Source organism: Silurus aristotelis (genome assembly GCF_946808225.1).
Source record: "Silurus aristotelis genome assembly, chromosome: 27".
Taxonomy (NCBI): Eukaryota; Metazoa; Chordata; class Actinopteri; order Siluriformes; family Siluridae; genus Silurus; species Silurus aristotelis.
Genome location: NC_139600.1, coordinates 3,842,450 through 3,856,808, shown reverse-complemented (window position 1 = coordinate 3,856,808; position 14,359 = coordinate 3,842,450). Strand labels below are relative to the sequence as shown.

Below are 14,359 nucleotides of genomic sequence, written 5' to 3'. Positions count from 1 at the left end.
CATTCCTGCAGGTAACACACACACACACACATTCCTGCAGGTAACACACACACACACACACACATTCCTGCAGGTAACACACACACACACACACACATTCCTGCAGGTAACACACACACACACACACACACATTCCTGCAGGTAACACACACACACACACACACACACACACACACACACATTCCTGCAGGTAACACACACACACACACACACACACACACATTCCTGCAGGTAACACACACACACACACATTCCTGCAGGTAACACACACACACACACATTCCTGCAGGTAACACACACACACACACATTCCTGCAGGTAACACACACACACACATTCCTGCAGGTAACACACACACACACATTCCTGCAGGTAACACACACACACACATTCCTGCAGGTAACACACACACACACATTCCTGCAGGTAACACACACACACACATTCCTGCAGGTAACACACACACACACACACACACACACACACACACACACACATTCCTGCAGGTAACACACACACACACACACACACACACACATTCCTGCAGGTAACACACACACACACACATTCCTGCAGGTAACACACACACACACACATTCCTGCAGGTAACACACACACACACACATTCCTGCAGGTAACACACACACACACACATTCCTGCAGGTAACACACACACACACACACACATTCCTGCAGGTAACACACACACACACATTCCTGCAGGTAACACACACACACACACATTCCTGCAGGTAACACACACACACACATTCCTGCAGGTAACACACACACACACATTCCTGCAGGTAACACACACACACACATTCCTGCAGGTAACACACACACACACATTCCTGCAGGTAACACACACACACACATTCCTGCAGGTAACACACACACACACACACACACATTCCTGCAGGTAACACACACACACACACACACACATTCCTGCAGGTAACACACACACACACACACACACATTCCTGCAGGTAACACACACACACACACACACACATTCCTGCAGGTAACACACACACACACACACACACATTCCTGCAGGTAACACACACACACACACACACATTCCTGCAGGTAACACACACACACACACACACATTCCTGCAGGTAACACACACACACACACACATTCCTGCAGGTAACACACACACACACACACACACATTCCTGCAGGTAACACACACACACACACACACACACACACACATTCCTGCAGGTAACACACACACACACATTCCTGCAGGTAACACACACACACACATTCCTGCAGGTAACACACACACACACATTCCTGCAGGTAACACACACACACACATTCCTGCAGGTAACACACACACACACACACTCCTGCAGGTAACACACACACACACATTCCTGCAGGTAACACACACACACACACACACACACACACATTCCTGCAGGTAACACACACACACACACATTCCTGCAGGTAACACACACACACACACACACATTCCTGCAGGTAACACACACACACACACATTCCTGCAGGTAACACACACACACACACATTCCTGCAGGTAACACACACACACACATTCCTGCAGGTAACACACACACACACATTCCTGCAGGTAACACACACACACACACACACACACATTCCTGCAGGTAACACACACACACACACACACACATTCCTGCAGGTAACACACACACACACACACACATTCCTGCAGGTAACACACACACACACACACACATTCCTGCAGGTAACACACACACACACACACACATTCCTGCAGGTAACACACACACACACACACACATTCCTGCAGGTAACACACACACACACACACACATTCCTGCAGGTAACACACACACACACACACACATTCCTGCAGGTAACACACACACACACACACATTCCTGCAGGTAACACACACACACACACACATTCCTGCAGGTAACACACACACACACACACACACATTCCTGCAGGTAACACACACACACACACACACACATTCCTGCAGGTAACACACACACACACACACACACATTCCTGCAGGTAACACACACACACACACATTCCTGCAGGTAACACACACACACACACACACACATTCCTGCAGGTAACACACACACACACACACACACATTCCTGCAGGTAACACACACACACACACACACACATTCCTGCAGGTAACACACACACACACACACACACATTCCTGCAGGTAACACACACACACACACACACACATTCCTGCAGGTAACACACACACACACACACACACACACACACATTCCTGCAGGTAACACACACACACACACATTCCTGCAGGTAACACACACACACACACATTCCTGCAGGTAACACACACACACACACACACACACATTCCTGCAGGTAACACACACACACACACACACACACATTCCTGCAGGTAACACACACACACACACACACACATTCCTGCAGGTAACACACACACACACACACACACACACACATTCCTGCAGGTAACACACACACACACACACACACACACATTCCTGCAGGTAACACACACACACACACATTCCTGCAGGTAACACACACACACACACATTCCTGCAGGTAACACACACACACACACATTCCTGCAGGTAACACACACACACACACATTCCTGCAGGTAACACACACACACACACATTCCTGCAGGTAACACACACACACACACACATTCCTGCAGGTAACACACACACACACACACATTCCTGCAGGTAACACACACACACACACATTCCTGCAGGTAACACACACACACACACATTCCTGCAGGTAACACACACACACACACATTCCTGCAGGTAACACACACACACACACATTCCTGCAGGTAACACACACACACACACATTCCTGCAGGTAACACACACACACACACATTCCTGCAGGTAACACACACACACACACATTCCTGCAGGTAACACACACACACACACATTCCTGCAGGTAACACACACACACACACACACACACACACACATTCCTGCAGGTAACACACACACACACACACACACACACACACACCTGCAGGTAACACACACACACACACACACACACACACACCTGCAGGTAACACACACACACACACACACACACACACCTGCAGGTAACACACACACACACACACACACACACACCTGCAGGTAACACACACACACACACACACACACACACACACACCTGCAGGTAACACACACACACACACACACACACACCTGCAGGTAACACACACACACACACACACACACACCTGCAGGTAACACACACACACACACACACACACACACCTGCAGTTAACACACACACACACACACACATCCATTTCCCTTGAATATAACACATTCATTTAAGTGAATGGAAAATTTCATGCTCCAGCATCTAAAGACATCTGATACACTCGTGTAGTTTAATTTTTGTGCTAACGATTTGATGAAGAATGACGTATTCCTGGCAAAGTCAGGTGTCCCAGAACTTTATTAAATTTAAGAAATGAACCTGAAAGTGTTATGGGAAAAAGTCATGAACGAGAGAAAAATGAGAGAAAGAGAGGAAGATGTCATGACTCACTGTCTACATTCAGAGCTAAAAAAAAATAAAAAAAAGTTCATGATTTAAAGAAGACTGTAGACACTGAAAGACGTTGATATTCACTAATAACACTACAAACATCATGCCGCAGTAAGAAGCTCCAGTCACCTCCATCCGCACTTAAAAAGCTATTAATATACAAAACCGTTTTTTCTGTCGCTGAAACTGCAGGCTTTTGGTTACTGTTCGAAACATTGAAATTTTAAAACCAAACCAAAAAAATCTCTCTATTTAAACAAACTCCGGTTTATTAATTTTTTTTTGATATCTCAAAGAAATTTGCAGCATTTTGTGTGAGGATTAATAAAGGGGCATTTAATCTTTTTTTTTTTTTTTTTATCAAATTTTTGTAAAAAAAAAAAAAAAAAAATAATGTGAAAATCCTAAATTGAGTGAAGCATTACTTTACTGACCTACTGCTACTTTTTAATTATATTTTATATATATATATATATATAAAAAACCTCCCAACATATTCCACACTAAACAAAAAGAAAAAAAAAAACACTTAAACCTGGGCTCTGAGTGAGTGAGGCTCTGAATATTTATCAGTCCGATTGATTTGTATGGTTCTGTTGTGCTTTTAGTAAAGCAATATTTAGATTTGAGCTTTAGTGCAGGCAGGCGTGCTTTATCCGCTTTATCACATTTATAAAAAATGAACAAATGTGTGTGGTGACATAGGGGGAAAAAACAGACCAATTGTAAACAAGATTCTGTTCTGTCATTGGACACGAGTGTTTTAGATATTTAAAAAAAAAAGGATCCTGCATACTTCACTGGTTATTGCTCGATCAGTTGAAAGCAGTGTTGGTTACCATAGAAACCACTTCTCTATTAAATGCTGTAATTCCTGCGTGATGTAAACGGAGTGATATTTTGGTAGATGTACACACAGTACAAAATAATTTGATATACGTGTGTCTGTGTGTATTATGAGCGCAAAATTCACGGTTTTGGGGGGGGGGGGGGGGGGGGTTGTTGCAAAACTTAAAATTGCATTTGCGTTTTTATATATATATATATATATATATATATATATATTATAAACACACACACATGCACGCACGCACATTAGGTTACACACACACACACACACACACACACACATACATATCTATATATGTGTGTGTATATGTATGTACACACACATACACACAATATTGTGTGTATATACATACATATATATATATATATATATATATATATATATGTGTGTGTGTGTGTGTGTGTGTATTTATATTTATTCATTTATTTTATATATAGGGCACATTGTGTGACTTTTCCCCGCTTCCATAGAAACCTTTCAGTGTGTGTGTGTGTGTGTGTGTGTGTGTGTGTGTGTGTGTAGGAGGTGAAGGATAAGCACTGTGTGAAAGCCTTAGAGAAAGTGTTCGCTCGTCTAAAAGGAGATCAGTGTGTTCGAGTAGCACACACTCAGGACACAGTGCTGAACCCTGCAGATGAAAACGCCAGCGGTACAATATGCACACACACACACACACACACACACACACACACACTGCAGTAATAGTATACCTGATTGTTATGAACACACTCAGACATCTGCCATCCCACTTGAACCTTCTTTCTATTTCATATTATATGAATGAATAAATATACTTTTGCTGGATCATTTTGCATGTAACTGTGTGGTTTTCCTCACGTCTCCCGATGTCCTTACAGAACTCTTGAATGGAGACGACAGCAAACCTAAACGCCCCAGAAGAGGTGAGCTAATAAATAGCGGTCGACCGCTATGGGTTTGTCTCTGGCCCGTGCCAATATTTAGAAATCACAGCAGCCGATGGAGATTTTAAAAAATCTTTTTATTTATCTTATAAAATTTAATAGTTAGTCTAATAGTGTGTTGCTGTGCTGCGCAGGTCAGAAAAAAGCCACGACGGCCCGGGTTGTGAAAAAACAGTCTAAAGCGAAGGAGTCTTCTGATGATGGGTGGGATTAATCTGCTTTCACACTCACACACACACTGGCTCACATTTACTGTACTCTCGTAGCTAACTCCGTATTTGTTTATGCTTAGCGACGAGGAGAATGTTCCAGAAGCCGCAGAGGCTCCGTCGGCCAGACAGAGTCGGCGTGCCAAAACGGCGGCCCTGGATAAAACCCGCCAGGACCTGACTGCGCTGATGAATCACGAAGCCAGTGTGTAGGTCAGGGTTCGTCTAAACATCTCCAAACACAACTGGTCTCGTTTTCTGTGTGTGTGTGTTTGAGACGTCTACTTTCAAAACCCGCTATTCAGGCTCCACGCTCATGAGTTTAATATTACTATAAACATAAAGAGCTTAATAATATTCAAATTACCGCCGTGTGCACCCTTTATTTTCCTTTCAATATTAACCATTAATTCTACTATGCTTGGTTTGTTACAGCCGCTATAGCGTTCGCAGGAAAGCACAAGCATTTGCACGGACCTTTTTTCTGAATAAAATAGAACATTTCCCCAAGTTAGCATAAACAATCCAGTTATTATGACCGATATGTTGTGATGAGGCTTTTTCCCCCCGCCGTCACACTGCTGTAAAATGTTCTCTCTTCAGTATTATTAATCTTCGAGTCAGCGTGTGCTGTTCTCCACGTACACGTTCTGCCCTTTAGAAAGAGAGACCGCAGTGTCGAGTTGAGCGAAACACGCGCTACTCGCAAATTGTTCTTTTTTTAATGTTTTACCTTTTTATACCCCAATAAATCATTTTGTCTCCTTTCTGCTTTATTTATTTATTTTTGTATCTAATAAAAAAAAAAAACACCCAGACAACGTTTCAAAGAAGCACCTTTTAATTATTGGTCTAGAGACAGGACATGTTCAAATCACATTAGAAAAGATAAAAGTGTGTATATTTCTCGCTCTGTACAGTGTTTAGCACCATGTCGACACTTCTTTCAGCTTTCGCTCCGACACACATTTTCATCAAACACAATGTATTTCACGACAACACGTACAGCTACGATGGCGGAAATCCCAACCCTTGCTTCCGGCTGTCGATTCCACGCGGTCGGTTTTTTTCTTCAAAGGCATTTAACAAACACACACTAGTGCACTAAGAAGCTACGGGAGAAAAACTAGTGCAGGTCAATTCATCGAGGGGGAATTGAAATGCCTCGGATTTAAACATCATAGATTTCTTTTGTGCCGATGATATTCTGGACTGTACAAAAGCCGTACTCAAAACGGGGACTATGTTTTTCCCTGTTTTTGGAAATTGTCGCGTCTGCTTCATCCTCACGCTTTATTGTTTGTGTTGCTTGTAAAAGGAAATAACAGACAATACAGAGACAGTGGACAGATCAAGTGGTGAAACCCTGGCATACTTCAACAAAGGTATAAATGGATATAAATCTAATGCTGATAAAAATGAGAACTAAAAAAAACCAAACTGATTTTTAACAGTAAAACTGAAAAAAGGCTTTGTTACGGGAGTTCGAATTTCTGTACTCTAAAACCTGCTGCCTGACTTCATGGCATGCAGAGGCATCGATGGCAAGAACCTCAACACTGTGGTTGTAAATAATAGATAAGGATGCACTTATCTATTTTTAATGCTTTAAGGGTTCACACACACTTTAGTAATCAGTTCTCCAAAAATCTGTTACTCAATATTATATATAACCGGTTCTGGTGATCTTACAAGCCGAAGATGTGTCAAATCTCTCTGAATTCATCCGAGAAACAATTAATCTAAATAAGTTTGTTGTAATTGTTTAAAATGATAATTACAACTCCTCCAAACAAATCTGAGCTGATATAAGTGTTAATAAAAAGAATTGTGAGTTAACTTAAGATTATATACAGGGTTTCTACAGGTTTTGGACAAGTATGGATTTGAGGGGGGGGGGCACTTAGTATTGAAAAATGTGTTTCCATACTAGCGCCATATTCGGTTGTCCAAAATATATAAATTAGACAAATTATAAAACAAAGGCTACACTAATCCGGATACATTTGGAATGCCGTAAACCCCCTCGTGTCCACACTTTCGTATTCAATCACTTTTCAAAAAGTTGCAGCTCCACACTGAAACATCTGGAAACACCCCCTCCCGCCCCTGTATTGCGGACAAGCAAAACGCAAGACGCTACGGAAACGCGTCATTTCCACCTGGAGTTTATTTACTTTCCGGCTCATTGAAACATCGCGGCAACAACTAAAAATGTGTCATTGTTTTTCGAAAGCCTCCGTTTAATTACACACAGTCCACACTGCGACGCGAAATCGATCCTCTTTGGAGAGCATTTTCAAATAGCTACATTTCCGTTTGACGAAAATGGCGTCGCTGTGTAGACCAAAGGCCAAAACGTAGGATAAAATGTACGTGACCAATCCTTCTGTTGCTGTAGGATTAAAGGTTTAGCGTTTAAGAAATAAGTTTATAAATGATTTACGTTGCCCAATTTTCGAATTGCAGATTTGATACAATGCTGTGTACCCAATGTGGTTTGGTGTTTTCTAATAGGGTCTTAAAAATCACGCCTGCTTATTTGAGTTTGCAGTTTTAATATGAAAATATGCAGGAACCCTGTGTATAATTATTTCTCTAAGAGTTGCTACAACCGAATCTTGCAGAATCTTCACACACACACACACACACACACACACACACCTGTGTGTGTCTTTCATGACCACCCTCCCTCTGCATTTCACCCTCTACCTAGGCAGCATGTTTGAGAAGAAATCTGGCCTTTCCGATTCAGAAAGAATCGTAAGCTGGTCTGAAGGCTGTCGTTATGTTTAAACGAGTGTTTTTCTACGCTGAATAATGCTCGCGATCTACGTTTCTAAAATAAAATTAAAAGTAAGTGCAATATGAAAATTAAATATATTGTTCCGTTCAGACGAATTAATGCAGTTTTTTCCGAGAGTGCAGTACATCAGGTGTCGAACGATACACAGAATCGTCTGCGCGTTCGCTCGAACGCGTTCGGAGATCACATCGAGTGCACTCGCTCCTCTGAACATATAATCAAAACACTAAAAAAAACAAACAAGACAAATACAAGAAATAATGCAGTCAAATAGTGCAAGTTTGATAAAGTTTGTTGCTATGTGACGGTTTCCTGGGTCCTTGTTTCCCCCAGCTCATCGTTTTTTGTTTTTTTTGAAAGGCACACAGTATGAGGAGCAACGCTGCTATCTGGCTGGACCTGTCAGACAGAAATGAGTACTAGAGTAAAACACAGACACTGGGTTTACAGGAAGATTTAAAAATGTGTCCTTGTCATATTCACAAATCAGTCAGCAGCGATCCTTCGGTCTGATGGTGTAAACCAGGGGTGCCCAAATTACGGCCCGCCCCAAATATTGGAACGGCCCTCTGAACAAACCAATGACCCAGTCTAAAATTGTAATTTAAAATGTGTGTTTTACTCGCATCACATCTGTATTTGATCAAGTTTGGCTTTTAAACTAAAATTCCCCATAGTTGTTAAGAGGTCGAGGCACCGATAGTCTGCTTGAACTATCAGCAAAAGTCCAGTCTGCTGTCATTATGAGAGCAACCTCTAGGGGCGAATTACTGACCCCACGTGCTGTAAAGTAATAAACAAATCTTGCGTGAGGAGGCGTGATAAATAAATGTAAAATCTTCACAATAATACCGGTTGACACTGGCACATATGGTTTCCTGTTACAGACCGACCCCCGTTAAAGAAAGGGAAAAATTGTGTGGCCCTCACAGAAACAATTTTGGGACCTCTGGTATAGAGTGAGTAGAGTGATCCTGTAGTGTGATTGTGTAGATTCAGTAGATAATAATACCTTGTAGTTGAGTTTATCATGTGGGATGTAAAACACTCACCGAGTATAAAGTCAGACCACTTGGCTGCCATCACTCCTCTGCTGCTCCTTTGCCGTTTTGGGGACAGGTGCAACGTGTTTGTGCAGGAGAGCTTGCGTTTTCTGTTTACTTTACCCTGCTGCCATGTGCAGGTGGTCTTCGTTTTAACTTTCTTCCTGAGCCTTTGCTTCCTATGTGGTACTGAGCCCCCTCCAGCAGGTGATACGCTGAACCTCACTGTGCAGTCGCCAGACTCCTTAGACAGCGAGCATGTGTTGGCAGAGTTCAACTTCCTCAAAAACACTTTGCACTCCCTCAGGGTGTGTGCAATCCAGGCATTGGCAGTGATCTGCTTTTGCGAGGCGTTAGGCCTGGGAGACTTCCTCTGTTCTGCGTTTGGTAGATCGTGTCTAGACGCGCTCTTGGGCTGAATTCTACTCTCGTCCTGCTCGCTCAGGCTTTTATACTCTACGCCGGTGCTCTTGGTCCTGGATTTGAATCGCAATTTCGCTCGATCTAGCGCAGTTCTATAAAGGCGCCATGACCCAAACTTCTGGGATTTCTCTGCATCGTTGTTTCGCTTGGGGAAACAATTTAGTGTGCTTCGAAGCTTTAGTCGTTCTTGCATGAGCTTCATCGGACTCTTAGGGACAACCGTGGCAAATTTCTTGATGCATTTTCTGAGGCGGTCTGTTTGCGGATTCGAACACGCGTTCGGTCTGTATCTTGTCAGGCCCGAGCTATACTGAAAAACTTCCGACGGAATTCGGTTGTTGGCCTTCTTCACAATGGCCAGAGACTGCGTCTCGGTTGTCTGCATGAACCAGGAGCAAAGCGTCTCCATGCTACAGTCGCGCTCAAACAGCATCCTCACTGCGGAGGAACTTGAAGCAGAACTGTTCTCCTCATCTGATACGGTTGGATCTGATGCGTCAGAAACCCATGTGTCTTTCATCACCTTCAGTCGCCTGTTCAACTCTTCCTTTAACATCTCGGGCGATGCCGAGGTTGGCCACCATCGCAGATTCGCGTCGAAGAGGGATTCGATGGATGCTGATGAAAAATGGACACCGTTCTGCAGAGAACCGCTTGACTCTGCGTCGTTGCCGTCTTTGGAGTCATGCTGCGGTGCTTGAGGAACTTTGTTCGGCAGCAGTTTGCACGATCGAGGTGACTGTGTAGGAGGTGACATCGCAACGCACTGCAGCAGATGGACAGAAGGTTTTCTTTCTCTGGCTGAGTGTCTAACAGACGCTTTTGTCACCTCAGTGATTGTCTCTTGCTCTTCATGCTGTTCCTGTCGCTGTGTTGCTGGGTCCCTCGCATCTCGCTTCATGTGGATTTTTCGTCGCCGCGGAGAAACCGTGGTAACGGTAACGGAAATCCCTGAGATTTTTACCTTAGCCGGTCGTCCTGGTCTCCTTGTCACTGCTCCGTCACTCTGTTTTGGACACACGACTGAATGTGTGAGACTTTTTCTATCTTCCACAGGCATTACTAAGCTAAACTGATCTTTTTTCATGCACACTTGTGCTTGCGTGGACTGTACATTCTCTTCACTTCGCATTGAAGTGCCGTTGCTTTCTGAAGGAACTTGTCCCTCACACACCATCCTTCTTGCTTTCCTCCTCCCATACTTAATAGTGATCTTCAGGTTTTTATTGCTGTGTTCTTTGCTCGACACCTCTTCCGTGCCTTGTTTTTCGGCGTCCTCGCTGGGAACCGCATCAGTGTTGACCGGTTTGGATTTCCGGGGTCGGCCAATCGGACGCTTCACTGCTTTCTCCGTGGGAGCTTTTAACTTTTTAGGCCGCCCAGGACGCCTCTTAAAAGACGCTTTGGTTTCATTCATGCAGTCATGCGAGCATTCTGCGCTAGCAGACTCTACTGCTGAGAGTTTTTTAGTGCACTCCTTGTTTACTGTCTGTACAGTTTCCTCCTCCTTCCATTCTTTAATTGTGCTTTGTGCCCACGAAGCCTCCTTGCAGGGATCGAACAATTCTTCATCGTGGTACGGTTGTGCAGCTGTGAGCATGTACTTAACACCATCTTCATCTTTCACAGTCGACACCAACATTAGTTTTATGGGACTGACATACTTGAGGTCGTCTGTGTCGGTGGAGTCCTCAGGGACAGGACACGTGATCCATGCTTTGTCTTTCAGCACATGTTCAGTATGAGGTTGTTCACCGTCTTCATCATGACACAATTTTCTCTTGACAGTTGGAATGTGTGAAGATTTGGGTTGTTCTATCACAGTACTGGGTGGGAGGTCAGTCGTGTTGGTGCCATGCGTTGGGGTGCTGTTAGTTTTAGCAGAGCGGCAGGCGGAGTAAAACATCTTCCTCGGCTCAGTGACGTATGAAGACAAGTGTTGTGGACGGACAATGTTTCGTCGTGACCTCAAATGGCAGGGCTCCGATTTTTCTGTACAGATCTCTGATCTGTTACTGTGTACATTTCCTGTGTCTGGCCTCTGAGGGTATAAATTGGGCATATCTGGGTTCTGAGCCTCTGAAAGGGCCGTGTCCAGCTTCTGATCATTTGAGATAGGCGTGTCTGGACACTGAGTGTGCGAGATGGGTGTATCTGGACTGTGAGTGTGCGAGATGGCCGTGTCCGGATACCGAGTGTGCGAGATGGCCATGTCTGGATACCGAGTGTGTGAGATGGCCGTGTCTGGATACTGAGTGTGCGAGATGGACGTGTCTGGGCTCTGAGTGTGCGAGATGGACGTGTCTGGGCTCTGAGTGTGCGAGATGGACGTGTCTGGGCTTTGTGTGTGTGAGATGGGCGTGTCTTGATACTGAGTGTGCGAGATGGCCGTGTCTGGGCCCTGAGTGTGCGAGATGGCCGTGTCTGGGCCCTGAGTGTGTGAGATGGACGTGTCTGGGCCCTGAGTGTGCGAGATGTACGTGTCTGTGTCTGGGCCCTGAGTGTGCGAGATGGACGTGTCTGGGTCTGGGCCCTGAGTGTGCGAGATGGCCGTGTCTGGGTCTGGGCCCTGAGTGTGTGAGATGGACGTGTCTGGGTCTGGGCCCTGAGTGTGTGAGATGGACGTGTTTGGGCTCTGAGTGTGTGAAATGGGCGTGTCAGGGCTCTGAGTGTGTGAGATGGACGTGTCTGGGTTCTGAGTGTGTGAAATGGGCGTGTTTGGGCTCTGGGTGTGTGAAATGGGCGTGTCTGGGTTCTGAGTGTGTGAGATGGGCGTGTCTGGGTTCTGGGTGTGTGAGATGGGCGTGTCTGGGCTCTGAGTGTGTGAGATGGGCGTGTCAGGGCTCTGAATGTGTGAGATGGGCGTGTCAGGGCTCTGAGTGTGTGAGATGGGCGTGTCAGGGCTCTGAGTGTGTGAGATGGGCGTGTCTCGGCTCTGAGTGTGTGAGATGGACATGTCTGGGTTCTGAGTGTGTGGGATTTTGGTAATCATGTGTGTCTTTCTCCTTTTCTTCCTCGAAATGTAGGGTTCAAGTCGTGCCAGGTCTCGTTTGATCTGTAGGCTCTGCCTGCGTGTTGCGGGTTGGTCATGTGGCCTGCTGATTGCCTGCCTTACTTCCTGTCTCCTCTGTAAGCGTGTCTGAGGGGAACGTTTCTCGGAGGCAAGGTGCTGTTCGAAGAGCTCCTTCAGGTTGTAGTCCTTTTCACTGCTGCTGTGTAACACAGTGGTGATGATCTCTGTCACTTGTGCATCGTCACACACTTTCACACTGTCCCCCTTGTCCGTGTGCACGCTCCACTCACGCTCCGATGCCTCCATCAGCGTGTCGGTGAACTTGTCCATTAAATCTATTAAGTGTTCAGGCTTGGTGTGTGTCTCGGCAGTCTGATCTGTGTGTGTGTTGTGCAAAAGAAGAGGTGGAGGCTGTGTATTCAGGGTGTGTGTGTTTAACGTGGGCATGTCTTGACTGCTTTCGGCATCTTGCGGTTTCGGGGACAGTGGTGGAGGAGACGGCGTGGGAGGGGATGGACTGTGGCAGCTATATGTTTGTGCAACATGTCTGATGTCTTTGCTTTGCGTGTGGTGGGGGCACACCAGTATCCGAGGACGAGCGCAGCAGCTGGCACACCCGAGTGTCACGCCCGGGCAGGAGTAGCCACCACAACTGTTCACACACAGACACATGGACTGAAGCGCGCACATATCGAGTCTGCACGGGCGCACACACCCGAATGCTACACAGCTACTCGACACGCACAGTGATTCATCGGTGTCACAGCAGCGTCCACCACGAGTCCCTGACGTCCCAGACACATCCCTCAGCGCCTCATGGTCATCGTTTTGTAAGAACGTTGCCATTTCCTGCAGGATGTGCAACAGCAGGACTTTGTGGTGAGCGCAGAGCGACGTCATCACTTCCTCCAGCGCCGTAACTCTCCGCTCCTGTCCTTCTTCTCGCTCCACACAGCTACAGGTAAACAAAACATTGTTACTCATCACTCGGACTTTCATTTAGATAGAGTTCCTCTATCTTCTTCTTTTTATCAAACACATTTCCATCATATTTCCATCGTCAGACATTATATAACGGAGTACACATAATTGCACATACATCTGCATATACAGATATATATACATACACACACACACACACACAGGGTTTCTGCTGGGTCTTATAAAAGATCTTAACATTTCAAAATATATAATAAATAATTTTTGTTTGTTAGTTTCCGTGATGGTGTAGTTCGATCTTTCGCTGGTCCAAATATAATTTGCTATATAATGATTACAAATGAGACCAACAAGCAACAGCCAATCAGCTTTCCGTTATTGGCTTGAATCTCTCTTGGTTTGTACCACAGACGTTAAAAAGTGTTTTTTATTTTTCAGCTATGAGAAAGTGCATGTTTAGCGATACTTGGCTTGAAAAAAAATAAATGTAGGGCTTGGGTATTGTCGGTCTTTAACAACGTATCTGTGTGTGTGTGTTTGTGTGTT

General features: G+C 44.9%; 2 protein-coding genes across 11 annotated transcripts in view; one reads left to right on the top strand and one right to left on the bottom strand.

The window, feature by feature from the left end:
- Window positions 1-6,356, top strand: part of ncapg (non-SMC condensin I complex, subunit G) — a 100,413-nt gene extending 94,057 nt beyond the window's left edge. For all 3 annotated transcript variants that reach the window (XM_083532356.1, XM_083532357.1, XM_083532355.1), the window contains 4 exons: window positions 4,980-5,106; window positions 5,315-5,359; window positions 5,515-5,584; window positions 5,673-6,356. In XM_083532356.1, coding sequence (XP_083388482.1) covers window positions 4,980-5,106; window positions 5,315-5,359; window positions 5,515-5,584; window positions 5,673-5,802 — 372 coding nt within the window. In that variant the 3' untranslated portion in view covers window positions 5,803-6,356. The remainder of the gene's footprint in view (window positions 1-4,979; window positions 5,107-5,314; window positions 5,360-5,514; window positions 5,585-5,672) is intronic.
- A 56-nt stretch (window positions 6,357-6,412) lies between these two features.
- lcorl (ligand dependent nuclear receptor corepressor-like) overlaps window positions 6,413-14,359 on the bottom strand; it is a 30,716-nt gene continuing 22,769 nt past the window's right edge. For 5 of the 8 annotated variants that reach the window (XM_083532281.1, XM_083532280.1, XM_083532284.1 and 2 more), the window contains exons 7-8: window positions 9,448-13,829; window positions 6,413-8,794 (exon numbers count right to left, since the gene is read on the bottom strand). In XM_083532281.1, the coding sequence (XP_083388407.1) occupies window positions 8,781-8,794; window positions 9,448-13,829 (4,396 nt within the window). In that variant the 3' untranslated portion in view covers window positions 6,413-8,780. The remainder of the gene's footprint in view (window positions 8,795-9,447; window positions 13,830-14,359) is intronic. The other 3 variants (XR_014531917.1, XM_083532282.1, XM_083532283.1) reach the window with 3 other exon arrangements.